Source organism: Amyelois transitella, chromosome 21 (assembly GCF_032362555.1).
Source record: "Amyelois transitella isolate CPQ chromosome 21, ilAmyTran1.1, whole genome shotgun sequence".
In the NCBI taxonomy this organism is placed as follows: Eukaryota; Metazoa; Arthropoda; class Insecta; order Lepidoptera; family Pyralidae; genus Amyelois; species Amyelois transitella.
In genome coordinates, this window is record NC_083524.1 from 1848294 (window position 1) to 1866538 (window position 18245).

Sequence of the window (18245 nt, forward strand, 5' to 3'; positions counted from 1 at the left end):
TTATAGCATTTCTCTCATTGATACCTAGGTTTGAAAATATTGTTTTTCGGGATATCCGACAGTAATTCTAGTACAAAGGTGCTACTTATTTCAAAAGAAATCTCTTCCAGGAGACCTATGAGAGGAGAGATTATTTTTTTATTCTGATTAACTATTTACAATTGGTTCTATCCTGTATATAAAATCGTCATCTTCAGATTCGCTTTCTGAGCTGCTTTCTTCACCTCCGAGAGATATACGAGGGTCAATCTGAAAGTTTTTAGAAAATCAAAAACTGAGCATTCTACTTTAATATTAGTTTTATTATATCTTTTCAAAATAGTGTCCCTTTACGTCAATACATCGCTGCATCCGATGGAACCATTGGGAGAAGCACCTTGCCCACTCTTCCTTAGGTGTCTCTTCGACGGCCCTTTCAAACGCAGCGACTGCTTCCTTCCAAACGTTTACCGCGAATTTTTTCTTTGTTTTTGGGGAATAAATAGAAATCACAAGGTGCAAGGTTGGGGCTGTATGGCGGGTGCCCCAGTGTTACATCCATCCATCCATCCATCCCATCATTTATAAAACTAAGGTCATAAATGAAGACACAGTTCTAAAATTAAATTATTTATTATTTTAATTTATTCTGACAGAGTAATTATGGTCCACAGGGACGATTCCAGACAAATCACTATCACTTGTACTAACATCATCATCTGTCGCATCCGAATCTGTGCTGCTATCGTTTCCTACTTCAATTATGAAACTATCAGTAACATTGTCCATACAACCATCACGTTTATAAAATTTATCTTCTATATTTTTGACGTGTTGACACTGTTTTTGCCAATCATGGGGGGTTTTAGATAAAAAAGCTTCTTCAGTTAGTTTTACAATATTGCCAACTTAAAAGGCTCCACATAAGCTCAATAGCGTTTAAGTCACAGTGGTAAGGGGGCAACCTTATCATAAATAATTGGTCAGCCTCATAAATTGGTGCTTCTTTGTGCTCTTTTATAATTTGATAGAGTTCGGCTTTCAACATTGTTAGTAAATATGACAATCCCTTATTTGTAATCCAATTTTGCATTTGCAGTTTTGACGAACTCATAGTAGGTGCTCTATTCACTTGTACGGTGTGATAGGGAGCATTATCCATGACGACTAAGGAGTTTGGAGGCAAATTGGGTATAAGTTTCTCTGAAAGCCACTTCATGAAATTAGTCCTGTTCATATCGTCATGGTAATCCCCGGATTACCTCTGTGATTTAAAATTCAATTGAGCCTTAGGAATAAATCCCATTTCTCCACCTGCATTAACAATAATCCATCGCGTTCCAGCAGAATCATTTGTTAGTACTCCGTCCTCGCCATCTTTTTGCCAACATTTTTTCACTGCATATGATGCATGAATGTATGTTTCGTCTAGAAAACTATTGGCCGTCCGTCTATACGATTTTTCCTCATGGTATCGATATATTTGCGTCTCCATGCAACTATGTCGTGTCTTTCCATTAAAATTTTCCGCTTCGAACCACATTTTTTGTTCTGAAATCCAAGCTGTTTTAAAATTTTCCACAAAGTCGTTCGGCCCCCAACAAAATTGATGTCATTTTTTAATTCTACAAGTAATGTTGACAACAAATCCCACAACCCAGGAATTAAAACATGAAAATACCTTTAATATGTAGCGGGAGCGAGGTGATTTGCTCGACCGCCACCAAAGGGAAGCTTCCCGCCAGGCCGGGTAGTATGCCTGGGGAACTGCGGCTCCGACAATGTTCTGTCAGAGGTTCTATATATACTCCCAATCGTGAAAACTTCGAGTGCGCAATTCAGTCAATGTATGACAGGTGATGCCATCTGTCTTGAGTAGAGAGAAACTGTTTTTCACAATGTGGTACGACCTCCACGAAAATTTAGTTTTTTATTTCGGATCGCACACCGATCGAAATCATCTATTATAATCTTCTTTTGTTGTTCGCGTTTTTTTTCTAGGCGTGGAAATTTTCTTAGACGTAGAAGCGGCAACTTCGCCCTCTTTGGTGATTGTATTGACGGATTTTTCAGATATGCCTGTAACAAAGGTACTTCGATCATTTAGTAAAGTATGAGTCTATAAGGGTGTGACGTAGTCAGGTAAATGAAACGAGTGAATGCTCGAATAATACTACTATATTTGAAGGAATAACACAATTATATAGGTGGTACAAAGATTAACATAATAGAAGATTAAATAGGTACTTAGTCTAACCTCACATCACCGCACTTATTGAAAAAAAAAATGAATTTATATAATATATTTTTTTTACAGTCAAATTGATAAAATATAATCTATTTTTTACGTTTTATAATAAGGTTTTGTACGGTTTTTATGTACAATGTCTATTTTACCATACTTATTTATTATCTCTACGTTTGGTGGTATGTCCTTAATAACTTTATAAGGGCCTAAATATATATTATCTAATTTATTACTAGGTGTATTATTTTTTACTAAAATTAAATCATTTTCCTTATAGCTTACAGGATTAATATTTTTGTCATACACATACTTTCTATTTATCTTACTTCTTAACAAATTATTTCTAGCCTCTTTTTGAGAAAGTTGCAAACGGTATTTCAATTCATGTGGATAGCTCTCATAATTATAAAGAGGTTCTACATCATTTGTCAGATTACTAGGGAGAGAACATTTCTTACCAAACACCAACTCGTACGGGGTGAAATCTGTTTCAGTATGAACTCCTGTATTGTAAGAGAAACACCAAAAAGGAATCCACTTACTCCACATCTCCGGGTGATTCTCTGTTTGAATACGTAGAAACGCATTCAAATGTTTGTGAGTGACTTCCAGAGCTCCTATGGACTCGTGATGGTGGGCTGTTGAGTTGAGTTGTTTAATATTTAATAATTTACATACCTCTTGAAAAATTTCTGATAAAAACTCCTTCCCTCTATCTGTAGCTATACATTTTGGCACACCATACCTGAGAATAAAATTATTAACAAACGATCTTGCTACTTCATCAGCTTTTTTGGAAATTAAGGGATAACCTTCTACATATTTTGTCAGTTCGCATTGACACGTTAGTATATAAGAATAATTATCATTATCTCTTTCCAAAGGACCAACAAGATCTAAGAATACTTTTTCAAATGCAGTATGCGCTGTACTAGTAATTTCCATTGGTTCTTTCTTTGGTATTGAATGTTTTTGACGTTGACAACTGTCGCAACGTTTTACAAATTCTCTAACATCTTTATCAATACCAGGCCAGAAATAATATTTCTTTATGTTGTTTGACATTCTTCTCATACCAGCATGGCCACTGCTAGGCAAGAGATGAAAATCATTTAAAATTATTTTTCTATCATGTTTATTCTCAATTCTTTTTACATTACTTAAAATACATATACGCGGTCCGGACCTATTCTTATCGTTTTTTATTTTATCTAATAATTTTTCTATAAAAATTTCATTATCTTTACTCTTTAATATGTATATTTCTTCTAACTTTAATAAATTACAAAAATTATCTAAATCTCTCACAAATTCGCCTCGCGTCATTTGTGATTGAGAATCTAGAAATTTCACATAAATTGTTCTTTTACTTTCAATATAGCATAATATTTTATTTTCTTTTGTGATAATTCCCTCTTTTTTTAATTGTTTTAGTCCCTTAATATCAATAAGTTTTAATTCTACTGATTCTTTCGGTCTTATATGGGTACTTACGACCTTTGGTTGATCAGGCCTCAAGTCTAAAGCATCCATATCTACCGATGAATCTAGTTTATTTAATTTTCTTGCGCCCGCTCTTGTCATAACATTAATAACACTTTCGTGCATTTCTTTTAAATCATTTAATGTGATTCTAGACAATGCATCTGCAGCTGCATTTTCAGAACCTTTAACATATTCTACTTCAAAATTATATTCCTCTAATATGATTCTAAATTTCATGAGCCTACTCGAAGGATCTCTCATATTGAACAAGTATACTAGTGGTTTATGGTCTGTCAGTATTTTAAATGGGCGTCCATATAAATATGGACGAAAATACTTCACAGCCCATACTATTGCTAGCAATTCTTTTTCTATCACTGGATAATTCTTTTCACCTTTATTTAAGCTCCTACTAGCATAAGCTATTGGTCGTCCATTTTTGTTTGATAAAATTGCTCCTATAGCATTATTTGAAGCATCAGTTTGTACTATAAATTTATTTTGTTCCGAAAAATCGGGATACTGTAACACAGGTGGGCTTATTAGTAGTTCTTTTAGTTTTTCAAGAGTTTTGACTTTCGGTATTCCATTCAAATGGTACGCCTTTTCTAGTTAATTTATTTAAAGGATATGCGATTTCTGCAAATTTTGGTATGAATTTTCTATAGTAATTCGTGAAAGCTACAAATCTTTTTACTTCGTCTGAATTTGTAGGAACTGGATAATTTTGTACTGCAGATATTTTTGCAGGATCCGGCATTATACCTTCATTAGAAATCACATGACCTAAATACAAAATTTCTTTTTTAAGAAAATCGCATTTTACTGGGTTCAATTTTAAATTGACCTGACGTAATCTTTCAAAAACATCTTGTAAATTTTTATTATGAATTGTTAAATTACGGCCAAAAACAATTAAGTCATCTAAATAAATTAGACATTTTTCATAATTTAGACCAGCCATTGCCAATGTAATCATTCTGGAAAATGAACTTGGGCTAGTTTTAAGTCCCATTGGCATACGTGTCATCTGATACTGTCCTGAATGGAAAGCTGTAAATTTTCTACTGTTTTCATCTAAATTAACATTATAGTATCCTTGATGCAAGTCTAAATGTGTGAAATAAATGCTACCTGACAACGAGTCCAGAATTTCAGTAATATCTGGTAGTGGGAATTTATCGTCTTCAATCTGATTATTCAATTTCCTATAATCTACGACAAGCCTCCATTTTTTGTCTCCTGTTGAATCTGATTTTTTAGGTACTAACAGTATTGGACTAGACCAATCGCTCTTGCTAGGTTCAATTATCCCTTCCTCTAACATTTTATCAATTTGGCGTTTAATTTCGTCCTTTTGAGAGTATGGCAAACGATATTGTTTTGAAAAGATTGGATTTGTATTAGGTTTGACAGAAATAGTATGTGTGTATACATCAGTAGTACTTAATTTATCACCAGGGAGGTAAAATATATCTGAATATTTAGCGCAAATGTTCTCAATAGTTTTTTGTTCCTCAATATTTAAATGTTGCAATTTCATTAATGAGAAAAGTTTTTTCACTCTATTTGAATCGGTCGTTGACTTTTCAAATTCACAAATATTATAGTTACTAACTTTATCAATTTTTGGATTTATTTCTGTGAGTTGAACATCATTTTCAGTAACATTAAGTATTCTAACAGGAATCAATCCATCTTTTGGTGAACATATGGAACTTGCTAAAAATATACCATGTTTTATTTCTTGAGATAATATGACACAATCTTCATTAATGTCCGTATGTATAAAATGTATTGACTCGCTTCTAGCTGGGATCTCAAAAATAACATTACATGTATTTATTAAAGGTAAAGTAATTTTCGAATTAATAAATAATGTCAAAGTATTTTTACTGAAGTCTAATTGAGCTTTGCCTCTATTTAAAAAATCACGGCCTAAAATTCCACTTCCTTTAATTGGTAAATTTTGAAAAACAAAAAACTTATGATTGAATGTTTCATTATTAAAAGTTAATGGTAAAAATAAGTATCCTATTGCTTGTACACTTCCACCTAAACCGTTGATTGTTACATTCTCCTTATGGATTGGAATGTTACATTCTATAGCATGTTTATACGTACATGCCGATATTGATGCTCCAGAATCTACTAAAAAATATTTTTTGTTATAATTATTACATGATGATGAAAGTAAAGAAATATAACAATTACTATCACTGGCTAAAATAAATTTTTCACTATTCCTCACGAAAAAACTGATTCAAAGAAAGTTCTGACTCTTCAAATTTTTCGAAATTATTATTATCATTATCATGCATTAAATGAATATTACGATTATTACGCATCCCTTGATTTCCTCTAGTTGAATTAAAAAATTTACCTCTCTGCTGTGGACCTCCGCTACTTCCTCGCGTGTACTGACCTCGTGACCCTTGTCCTCGAGAAGCTAGATGAGCTGCTTGCTGTCCTCGAGCTCTTCCTCTATGTACAGGATAGCGGCAACGTCCTCCACGCCAGCTTCTATAATAATTTGAACCATTGTTGAAATATTTATTATGGTATGGTTTCTTGTACATACCCATGATTTCTCCAGATGTTGAAGGAATTGATACTTCTTCATCTTGGGCTGCCTGTACAGCATCTTTAAGTGAACTATAATTCCTGGCAGAAATAATCGTACTAAGTCGACGATTACGCAAGCCGTCAGCAAATTGCTTAACAGCCATTTTTTCATTAATAGGTTTTAATATTTTATAGCATTGATCATTCCCGTCAGCTTGCGTTATCGTTAAATCAACAAATAGTTCCGTTATTTCTTTACCATAGTCAGCAATTGACAAGTCATTTTGTCTAATTTTTTGTAATTTATTTTGTATTGCCGTTGCAGCTTTCTTACACAATAATACATTTCTCATATCAATAATTAACTCATTAACTGATTCATATTTTGATTTTAATTTTAACTTAGCTTCAGGAGAAAGCCTACTTTTTAATACGAAATTAATTAAATTTTGTTTACATGTATCTTCTTTCAATAAAGTATTATAATATTCAATGTTATCAATCAACTGTTTTGTATTCGACTCCTCATTTGTCATAATAGGTAAAAGATTTAACGCCGTTTTTAAATCAAAAGAATTCATGTTGAACGATGACTTCGGCTTATCACTATTACACAACACTAAAATATTTTCATGTAACTCTAAAAATCGACTACAATAATTTTTGATTAATATAATATCATCCGAACTATAATATTTTCTCTTAAGTTTTTCTTCAAAACCTATCAGCCACGTCTCATAATTCTCATAGATTGCATTAATCTCATTTAATTTGTTTACTAACACTTTTTCCGTTCTTCGACTGGCTCCTAATTTAATTAAATATACTCTAATTTTCTTTAATTCCTCATACAATGATATAATAGTTTCCATTAGTCACTTACCACCATAACGTAGAGTAAAATATTCTTGTACCTGTGCACATAAAGAACATAACACATTAAAAAATAAATAAAAATAGACTTTAAAATATAATCGCGATTACAATTAACACTATCAAGTCCAAAGTTCAGTCACAGTGCATCATCCGTCCGTCCGTATATGGAAAGTCGCTGCATTCCTTACCGGTGACCTATATCTCGTACATAAAATTATTATTAGGATATTTGATTATATATTTAAGATACTTTTTTTTTTTTTTTTTTTAAGTAGATTATTGTATTTTATTATTTTCACTTTTTTTTTTTTTTAATATTTATTTTTATATAATAAATTTTCACTTTTGAAATATATTTATGCACTTTTATTTTTATTTATTTTTTACACCATTTCTTTTGAATAGATTTTTTGGGGTGGGTTAAGGTCTTCCAACTGTCGCCGGAAAAGTGATCTTCTTATAGTCGCCCGATTTATCTCCTTAACAATCCATTTTCTATGGCATTTTCTATATAGTCGATATATGAAGAACAGCACGCCACACAGTATAATTAACAGGATAACACACAGGATAATATTTGTGGTGCTCATATGAAAACGAATTTGTTCTGTAGTTGCTTTATTATCGCCAGCCGCAGCATTCTGGATGACCAGGGTTTCTTCTTTAGACTGTGGGGAGCCCATTATTTTTGTGAAATTTTTTATTCACGTGTACACTAGCGTTTAGTCCGAAACAAAGATAGAACTGGTACTTTTCCATTGTCCTTATTAACGATTACACGAGTAACGTCTCAAATTCGCGGCGCGGTGGAAGATTCCATAGGCAGGGTCGCCATATAAGGGTGTGACGTAGTCAGGTAAATGAAACGAGTGAATGCTCGAATAATACTACTATATTTGAAGGAATAACACAATTATATAGGTGGTACAAAGATTAACATAATAGAAGATTAAATAGGTACTTAGTCTAACCTCACAAGTCTTTCTACGCTTTCTACTCTGCCGAGCAAGTATGACCATTGTTTATATCCCACAACATTTGATTTTTTGTGAACCGTATCAGTGTGCTAGTGTTGCGGTTTCTTCTAAGTGTGCGTTTGTAACAACAAAATTTATTTACTACTCTGTCAAGAAAGTAGCAGGAAAAGATCAATAATACACAAACTGTTTGTTATTCATCCAAATTTATTTTATCACCTTCAAAATATGCTCCTTTAGAAACGATACACTTACGCCAACGAATAATCCAATCATCAAAACATTTTTTAAACGCTGTTTCCGGAATTGAGGTCAGTTCTCGCCGCGAATTCTCTTTTATGTCTTCTACCGATTGAAAACGGGTGCCACGAAGTGGTAATTTGAGTTTAGGAAAAAGAAAAAAGTCGGCTGGAGCCATATCTGGTGAATATGGTGGGTGCTCGATGGTATTTGTTGAGTGTTTGGTTAAAAATTCGTTCACAATGATGGCCTTGTGCGAAGGTGCATTATCATGGTGCAAAATCCAAGAATTTTCTTTCCACAAATCTGGCCTTTTTTGTCGGATTTGCTCTCTTTAACGCCGCATAACACTCAAATAATATTCCTTATTTACCGTTTGACCTTCCGGCAAGAATTCCGAGTGCACAACACCGCGATAGTCAAAGAAAACAGTCAACATGACTTTGACTTTTGAACGACTTTGGCGTGGTTTTTTCGGTTTCGGTTCAGTTGGAAGGCGCCACTCAGAAGCTTGTTGACTAGTTTGCATGTCAAACTCGTAAACCCACGTCTCGTCACCAGTAACAATGCGTTTCATGAATGTTGGGTCGGAATTGACTCGTTCTAGCATGTCGTCAGCGACTCTCATGCGATTGAGTTTTTGAAAAAAATTCAGGTCTTTTGGGACTAGCCGAGCGGCAACATGTTTCATACCCAAATTATTAGTTAAAATGGTACGGATCGACTCGTGAGATACAGAAAGTTCGGTGGCTATCTCTCTCAAAGTTGAATGAGGATTTTCAGTCACTATTTCCTTCACTTTTGCGATGTTAACTTTAGTTGCAGACGTTGATGGCCTACCAGAGCGAGGCAAATCTTCCATCACATCTCGACCGCTTTTGAACGCTTTGTACCACTCATAAGCACGAGTTTTTGATAAAGTCGATTCACCGTAAGCCTTCTGTAACATTTTCAGTGACTCCGAACACGATATTCCATTGGCAATGCAAAATTTAAGACAAACTCTTTGTTCGATGTTTTTATCCATTATGAAATTAGCAATACACACTAGATATGATATAACTAAAAATAGCACTGTATTTAATGTAAACAACAGATGCAACTCAAACTCCGCGCCAAAATGGAAAACAGTTGTGCCAATCTAACAACAACAAAAAAAAACAAAAATTTGAATTTGGAACCATAAATAAATAATCCATTCCCGATACTTTTCTGACTGAATGTATATGTAGTAATACCCTGGGTCCGGAATGCCCCTCACCAACATAACAGAAAATTTTGTTAGAAGACTTGTGTCTGTTACATATCCATTACTAAATGATTAGATCATTAGTCTGACTGCTATTTCAGAAAAGCAATGTATTTTATTTTATACGTGTATTCACTATTAAACTAAGAAGTCCCTTCCCTACTGTTGTGTCAATGAAGTTCAATTATTTAAAAAGTAGCTGTTGCGTGATTTCCAAAAAACGCAGCTTATGTGTGAAACCGGGTATTTAACTATGTCCATATCAAATTTCATCAAAATGGAGTCCAGCGGTTTAGCTGTGAAGAGGGACAGACAGTCAGACTTTCGCGTTTATAATATTAATATGCATAATATGGATGGATATATAAATGGGAAATTGGTAAAAATGTCAAAGTCAAAGTCAAATTATTTATTGCAAATGTAGGTAACACAAGGGATGTTATATACATATAAATAGTACCGCTACATTTTACCTTTCGGCATGCAATTACTGAAGTTCAGATTTTATAAAATAAATAATAATAAATTCAATGTAAGCTAATAAGTCAAATAGTATGCACAGTTCAGTTATACAATTCAATATAATAATTTTATGTCAATATCAATTATAAAAAATACCAATTTATAAAATGTCTGAGAGATATTCGTCAATGCTATAATATACCTTGTTTTTTAGCAAATTTAGGACACTACGTTTGAACTCCACATAATTTAATGACAGTATGTCTATATGTGGTGTAAATGTTTATATGTGGGCAACCCTTTTTTACATACCTGTCGAACATTTGCAAAAGGAATTACAGGACCATTATTCTCTTTTTCACGCTCACAAAATGCATGATTCCAGCTGAAATATCACTCTTAAGGCGCATTTACATTAGGTCGGTCACAGGTCGGTCACCGAAGGCGGCGGCCGCATTCGGTTTAACTGAAACGCTTAACTAAATTGAGTTGTTTACATTGGTCGGTTAACCGAATTCGGCGACTTGATTGATGCGGCGATTGTATATTGATCAGTCGGGTTGCAAGCATCGTCATGAACAGTCTTGTGTTAGAAGGATTTTTAACTGTGTGCGATGTAATACAAGAAGTTTTGAGGAAAAAATTGAAAAATAGGAGTACAAAGAGAAAGAGAGTGTGGATAACACCTCTATTAAGTCAACGGTCTTTGTTAGGAGCGTCAGTGTTGTTTTGTAATGAATTCAAAACTGACGATGATTTTTTATTATTTTTTAGAATAGATAAAAACCAATTCGAATGGTTACTGAATGAAATATCTCCGATTATAGAAAAACAAAACAGTACATTCAGAGAGTGTTTAAACGCTAAAATAAAACTACAAATAACTTTACGTTTTTTAGCAACAGGCGATTCTTACAAAAGTCTTGAGTTCTTTTTTAGAGTTTCTGACAGTGCTATAAGTTTATTTATTCCAGAAGTATGCGATGCCATTTCTGAGACGTTAAAGTCATTTATCGAGGTAAGTGGTTTATGTAGTAATTAGTTTAATGTAGGTAATGTAAGTAAAACAATAAAATCGTTTCCAGAAATGATCTTAAAGCTAATTGATCATGCATTTTGAGAATCTTCTAGGTTCGAAAGAACACCAATCACATTTGAGATAGAATCGTTGCTTGTATTTAGCTCTATGTTTTCAACTGCTATGTTACTTTGGCTACTAGTACTCATAGTAGTACTCGTAGTATAATTGGGTGTGAAATATTCATGTACTGGATAATTACTTGTAGTATGTGATGTTGTACATTCCTCAGATAAAATCCTCAACTCAATTTCTGTAATAGTTTGTTGGATTATTGATTTTGCTGAAATAAAGTGTTTTTTCGGCATTTGTCGCAACGAAGACGCAATGTATTTGCCAAATATATCATATTCATCTTCCTTCATAGTTCCAACTTCTTTTCTTAAGTTCTCCAATGCCATAGCAATCACGTCTTCAGAGTTCTCGTTACCTTTATTTCCCACCACATGGTTTCTTTTGCGTTTAGGTTTTTGAGGTAAGTTTCGAGAATCATCAGAAAAATCAGTTGTATGTTGCGATGTACTTAAAAAGGTATCTTCCGTTAATGTGGGAGTTTGCGTGACATCACTGCCTGTATCGCTGATTGTTGAAGTACAATCAAAATTTTCATGCTGAAATATAAAACATTTAAATTAGGTACTGGATCATCATGGTTGTTAAATAGGTAAGTCAAAATAGGTAATTTATATTTTTTTTCATTTCAGATCCCGAAAACAGAAGAAGATTGGCTTAAAATCGCTAAAGGTTTCGAATTAAAATGGAATTTCCCAATTTGTATTGGAGCACTTGATGGTAAACATATTGTGATTAAGGCGCCACCAAACACTGGGTCAGATTTCTTTAATTATAAAAAAAATTACAGTATAATATTATTAGCTTGTGTAGATCACGATTATTGTTTTACGTATATTGACATTGGTGCAAAAGGCAGAGATTCAGACGGCGGTGTTTTTGATCATTCTCCCTTGAAAACGGCAATTGATAACAATGCTCTTAATATTCCTGAAAGATACGTGTTCGTAGCTGATGCTGCATTCCCACTCAAAAATTACTTAATGAAACCTTACCCGGGTCATGATCTTACTGTTGCTGAAAAAATATACAACTATCGACTATAATAAATACGGAGAAAGTCGTGAAAACATGCTGCTGTCTTCATAATTGGCTGCGTAAAACATCCCCTGCACATGCACACTTTGCATATTCAAATACCTGGAGATCTAATTTTCTATCATTTGTTGAAGAAAACAATATGGACTGTAGTGAAGCAAGACAAAAACGAAATGCTTTACGTGATTTTTTTAACAGTGATACTGGCGCTGTTTCTTGGCAAACAAATTGTCTTCAATAAATAAATAAATAATATGTAATTACTGTGTTAATTTAAGTGAATAAACTTGCTTACCATATTTGTATTTGTATGTCTTTTACTTGTATATGTCCTCAAAAATCCATCAGCTATTTCAAACCACGGCATCTTTGGTTTATAAACAGATTGTGTACTGGCACCGGATCGGAAGCTAGCGTCAATTTTTTTTCTTTCTTTTATGTAGGTAGACCGTAATTTTTTTATTTTCTTGCTTATGTCTTGCAATGAAAGTGATGGCGTATTCAACGAGTCTCTGATTCTTGCATAGGCGTTATCTCTTGCATCTCGACTTCTGTACGACTTTCACACGGCAGTCCAGTTTTGCAGGATCGGCTTTTTACGGTATCCTGCTAAACTGGACGCTGTGTTCACATGGCAGTTCAGTTTTGCAGGATTCAGTAAAAAGCTGGTTCCGCAAAACTAGACTGCCGTATGAACACGGTTGCATCCTGTTTTTTTACCATTCCTACGCCGGTTATCAGGTGAAATGGACGTAAATACTTTCCTAATTTTCTATTGGTATTATCGGCGTCGGCAGCGAAATAGAAGATTCTGGGTTCATCCTATTCTGACACAACGCTCGAATTTGGGTATTTTTCGGAATCTTATGAGCGATTTGAGAAGAGATGAGTCAAAATTTTTCAATTATTTTAGAATGAGTATGACCACATTTGACGATCTTTTAAAAAGGGTGAATGAAGATTTAAAAAAACATGATACAAATATGAGAAAAAGCATCACACCTGAAGAAAAGTTAGCAATATGTTTAAGGTAAGAATGAAATACATATTTAAAGTTTAATATTTATTACCAAACACAATAAGTTATGTATGTATGATATTTTCACAAGATGATCGTTAATATTAATTAAATATTAGTGAAATCCGGAAAATCAGAGCTCTGCGATTCAACTGATTGTGCAGATGGCGATGACTGAACGCTGTAATGCGGTGTGAAATAACCTGCTGATTGATAAGAGTTGTTAAAAGTAGATGGTTGTTGAGAGGACCATTGGTTAAAATTGCGGCTTTTTATATTTTGCAACAAACTTATAACACCTGCTTGAAATTGTAATATTTGATCATCGTTGAGTGAAGCTAGTGTAGGAAGTAAACTTTTAAAAAATGACAAGTTACGATCTTCATTCTGCGTATTCGGCTGACTTTTCATCTGGTGATCAATGAAACTCGCCATTTTTTGATCCATTACAGAAAGTCTCTGCCTTGGTAGTACACTTCTCTTAAGTCGTTTAGCACCACCTGCAGGATTTTCTTGTCCTGGACTTCCGATAATAGGTTCATTTTCACTTTCTTCATTTTGGATAGGATTTTCCGTATCACCCTCTTCAATATCTGCAGCTTTGTTACCGCCACTGTCTTGTGTTTCAGCCGGATCCATATTTTTTTTTAAAAACAACAACTGGTCGTGATAACAGTATTTTTTGGTATTAACTGCAGCAGATCCAGATTTATTTATTTTCTTTTTCGCATTTAAACTCCTCTTCCAGCTGTCTCTTATCTGATTCCATTTTTTAACGACCATTTTAGCTGAAAAAGAAAACATAAATTATAAATAAGGGCGGAGAAAGAACCTTCAACAGCTCCAGTATTAGGTATTCTGCTATTTTTTCAAATTTCAATAATACATTTATATTTTATTGTGATATATTAAAATATCTCATAATTATTAACATTTTAATATATAATAATAAATTATAAATATATGCAAATAACTAACGATATTGGTTGAAAATTTGTATTTTGTATTTAAAAATAAATAAAGTTCTCTCGCTCGACCAATAGCATTATCTATTCGAAGCGAGTTCGATCCCAAAAAATAACAGAATACCTCTGCTGGAAATTTAGTTGTACGTAATGTTAAAAAATATTACAGGGTTATTACAAAAAAGTTTAACTGACGTTTTTAACACAATGTTTAAAAAACGTACATAGTGATTTTTTTAAATATGTGTTTAACTTTATTATAATAACACTATATATGTTTTTAATTTGCAGGTACTTGGCATCTGGGTGTTCGTACATGGATTTGCATTACGCATATCGAGTGGGAGTCTCAACAATCAACTCAATAATAGTAGAAGTAACAAACGTCATATGGAATAATTTGCATCAGGAGTTTATGAAATTGCCCGACACAAAATATGAGTGGGAACAAATTGCTGACGCATTTTATAATAAAGCTAACTTTCCTCACTGCATTGGTGCAGTTGATGGGAAGCACATAAGAATGAAGAAACCAAGTCACAGCGGTTCTATGTACATGAATTACAAGAATTTTTTTTCCATTGTATTGCTAGCGGTAGTGGATTCGAATTATAGATTCACCTATATCAGCGTAGGCTCTTATGGCAAAGAATGCGACTCCTCTATATTCAAAGAATCTACTTTCTGGAAAAGATTAAATGATGGCAGTTTAGATTTACCAGAAGCTCGTCCTCTCTTTACAGGTTTGGAATCACGTGTTCCATTTGTGATAGTGGGTGATGAAGCATTTGGTTTGCATTATAATCTGTTGAGACCCTATGGAGGAACTCATTTAGATAAAAATAAAAGGATATTTGACTATCGATTAACAAGAGCCAGACGTTATGTGGAGTGCGCGTTTGGAATATTGGCAAATAAATGGCGAATATTTCATCGTCCATTGGACGTAAGCACCAGTACAGCTATCTCGATAGTTAAAACTTGCGCCGTGCTTCATAACTATATCATGCATAATGAAAGTTCATATGCGAACATTGACAGCAACGATTCAACGATATCTTTGGAAAACGTACGTAATGAGCCAAATACACGAGGTGGACGCTGTGCTAACACAATACGAACAGAGTTCACAAATTATTTTGTTTCTGAAGTGGGAGCTGTACCTTGGCAAGACGAAGCAATACAAGGATAAACGAAATAAATATAAAAACTTACCATAGCTTTGTCTTTCTTTTTCCTCAAGTTCTTGAAAGTCTTCTCTCAAAACAATGCAAACTTCGCGCCATGCTGCAGTTCGCAAGTTGTTATCTTTATAATTTTCCAGCGTTTTATCCCATAATATAGGCCTAATTTCAATTAGTGTAATAAGAAGTTCGGGATCAATATTTGTTTGCGACATTTTTCGACGAAACACAGCAATCTCGGCGCCGCGCAAAAGAGCAATGCGCGAGCGCTACACATGTGCGGGTGACGCGGCGGGCGCGGGGCGGGGGCTGCCACCACTCCACTATCCCGCTAAAAACAGTGTCCAGCAAAAAACCGCATGCAGGAAGCCGTGTGAAGATTGCTATTGAAATATATGTGTGATTAAACGGGATCCCGCTTTTTACTGGACTACGGATCCAGTTTCTAGTGACAAAACCGAATGGCACAATTCGACCGGATCGGTTTTTTGCAGGATCCCGCATGCGGGATGCTCGTGTGAACGCTAGCATATAAACACATTCGCCATCAAACGGGATCCTGTAGAAAACGGGATCCTGTAAAAAACTGGACTGCCGTGTGAAAGGGGTGTTATGTGTAACTTTCCATAGAACTTCGTTTTCCCGATACAGTTCTACCAAGTGCGTCATTTCCGAGTCACTTAATTTTCGAGAGGCCATTTTAATATGCACAATCGTGCGCGTGCGGCGGACTGGCTCGCGCTCTTCGAACTGAGCTGCGGGCGGCGGGCGACGGGCGGGGCACGGCGCACTCGACACCGACAACGGGCTCGACCGAATACGGCCAAACCGAATACGGCCAAACCGAATACGGCCAAACCGAATACGGCCAAACCGAATACGGCCAAACGAATACCTGGAGGCTTAGACAATGTAGTATCGCTTCTTAACGAAACGATGTCGAAGTTCTTTTTCGTCTTAGAGATAACGATAAACATTTCCTAGCCAATGTAACGCAATTGTCGCGATCGTTGTGTCGAACGGATCGTTCGATAAACAAACGAATATTGGCTATGGTAACGAAAATTTAGCTGTCAGTTTCAAATTGGAACAAACAAAGCGGGATTATTCTAAAGTTTAAGTGAGTGTTTACTGTGAGTGTGGTGAGTCGTTTTTAATTGATATTATTAATTCTTGACGCTTTTTAATAATCTTATAGCAAAACTTTGATAGTGTTAAATTATTAGAGTGTTTTTACATAGTTTTTACGTAGATTTCTTCAAAATTAAATAGAATCATCGTGATTGTAACTGTTCAAAATAAATATAGTTATTTTTTTTATTTTTAGTGTTAAAGAATGGATTCTAGGGTAAGGGCAAGTCCCGAATAACTCTCAACTCTACTGGAGTATATGGAAAGGTAGGTAAATCCAAGTTATTTTCCATTTCTTTTAAATTCAATCGTACAAAACTTTGGTACCATTTCAATCGCTAATGTAAACAATGACGCGATAATAACAATGAAGCATTTGTGTATTGAACCGTTGCTTATGTTACAGTCATGGGGACCTGGCTAGGCCTGTTGCAGGGGCACAAGGTCGAGTACGGTCAGACCAATTATGGTCTGATCTTACTAATATATTAAATTCCGTTGGTGGTGGTGTCAACAAAACAACAGACAAGTGGAAAAAAGTAAGTAATGACTAGCAATTCTATTCCAATAGCCGTATTTGAAGAGTCTTTGTGATTATAAGTTCTTTCTATGGAAATTACTCAGATATTTAGTTATATTTAATAATCTTTTCTACATATTACATGCCAAGCAATTTGGATGTGGATCTGGTATAGATAAAGTCACAAGTTACAATCTGCTTTGATGTGCAAATCAAGCACCTAGAATATCATATATTATTATCACATATGTGCAAGAAGTGGTAACAGGGATGTTAGGAATTTTTCGGTCCAGTGGAGTTACCAATTTTCAACTTATGTGGTTGTATGCATACTTATGACTGATAATTCCAAAAAGGTATGGGCCGATTTAAAATCCAAGACTAAGAAAAAAGGTCTGACCTTGCGGCAACATGCCAGAGGGACTGGAGGTGGACCGGCTAGCCAGAAATCCTTGTCGCATTTGGAGGAAAGGGTTCTGGCTATTATCGGCCCAACAGCAGTGGAAGGACAAGACTCTATACAAGAGCTTGGATTTAGTGTATGTATTAACCTTATTTTCCAGTACCTCATGTAACAAAATTATTAGCTAAAAATCAATACTAACTAGGTAAATCTTGTTGAATAAATATTGTACTTGAATATTAGAAATTAAAAATTTTAGCCATTACAAATATATAATTAGATAAAACAGTATACTATTTAATTAAGTTCTCGTCTAAGTAGTAGTATAAGTATCTAGTCAGTAGAATGCTGCATTCTACTGACTAGATAATTTCACATAGCCCTTCCTCGAATTAACTCGTTTTGATTAGTGTTGGTTGTAGAGGTGTTATGCTGTATACTTTGATCTTCACTACCATCAAGAGCCTCAGCTGGCATATCTGTTGGAGCAGGTAGTTTAGCATGTATTGCAATATTATGCAATACACAACATGCGTTAATAATTCTGCTAGCCACGTAAGGCTGATAGTGAAGAACACGGTGTCAAAGCATACACCTCCAACGAGCCTTCAGTAATCCAAAACATCGTTCTATGCGAGATCTGGCTTGCACATGACGTCTGGTATATATTTCTTCTTGGGACCCTTGTTCAGCATCTAGTATAAGCGTCATCAACCAAGGTCGCTGTGGATATCCAGAATCCCCTGAAATTACAT

At 34.7% G+C, this 18245-nt stretch overlaps 3 protein-coding genes and 2 pseudogenes across 3 annotated transcripts; 1 reads left to right on the forward strand and 4 right to left on the reverse strand.

Annotated features, from left to right (window-relative positions):
- Nucleotides 1-441: 441 nt before the first annotated feature.
- LOC106138861 (uncharacterized) lies at nt 442-1409 on the reverse strand (annotated as a pseudogene).
- Nucleotides 1408-11384, reverse strand: LOC132903116 (uncharacterized; annotated as a pseudogene).
- On the reverse strand, nt 5638-7395 carry LOC132903077 (uncharacterized). Its single transcript, XM_060950397.1, has one exon. It carries the CDS (start codon nt 7147-7149, stop codon nt 5953-5955), a length of 1197 nt encoding a protein of 398 aa, XP_060806380.1. The 5' UTR covers nt 7150-7395; the 3' UTR covers nt 5638-5952.
- A 1631-nt stretch (nt 11385-13015) lies between the features above and the next one.
- Nucleotides 13016-15653, forward strand: LOC132903078 (uncharacterized). Its single transcript, XM_060950398.1, has 2 exons — nt 13016-13299; nt 14544-15653. The coding sequence occupies exons 1-2, from the start codon at nt 13016-13018 to the stop codon at nt 15442-15444; spliced, it is 1185 nt and encodes a 394-aa protein (XP_060806381.1). The 3' UTR covers nt 15445-15653.
- On the reverse strand, nt 13299-15651 carry LOC132903087 (uncharacterized). The gene is made up of 2 exons (XM_060950409.1): nt 15468-15651; nt 13299-14075 (listed from the first exon to the last, which is right to left on the reverse strand). The coding sequence occupies exons 1-2, from the start codon at nt 15649-15651 to the stop codon at nt 13396-13398; spliced, it is 864 nt and encodes a 287-aa protein (XP_060806392.1). The 3' UTR covers nt 13299-13395.
- Nucleotides 15654-18245: the final 2592 nt, after the last annotated feature.

Excerpts from the sequence above, each read along its gene's own strand:
- LOC132903077 (XM_060950397.1), bottom strand. The coding sequence starts at position 7,149 with ATGGAAACTATTATATCATTGTATGAGGAATTAAAGAAAATTAGAGTA.
- LOC132903078 (XM_060950398.1), top strand. The coding sequence starts at position 13,016 with ATGGACGTAAATACTTTCCTAATTTTCTATTGGTATTATCGGCGTCGG. Across the intron at positions 13,300-14,543 it reads AAGTTAGCAATATGTTTAAG|GTACTTGGCATCTGGGTGTT; the intron begins GTAAGAATGAAA and ends TTTAATTTGCAG.
- LOC132903087 (XM_060950409.1), bottom strand. The coding sequence starts at position 15,651 with ATGTCGCAAACAAATATTGATCCCGAACTTCTTATTACACTAATTGAA. Across the intron at positions 14,076-15,467 it reads AAAAGAAAGACAAAGCTATG|CTAAAATGGTCGTTAAAAAA; the intron begins GTAAGTTTTTAT and ends TTTCTTTTTCAG.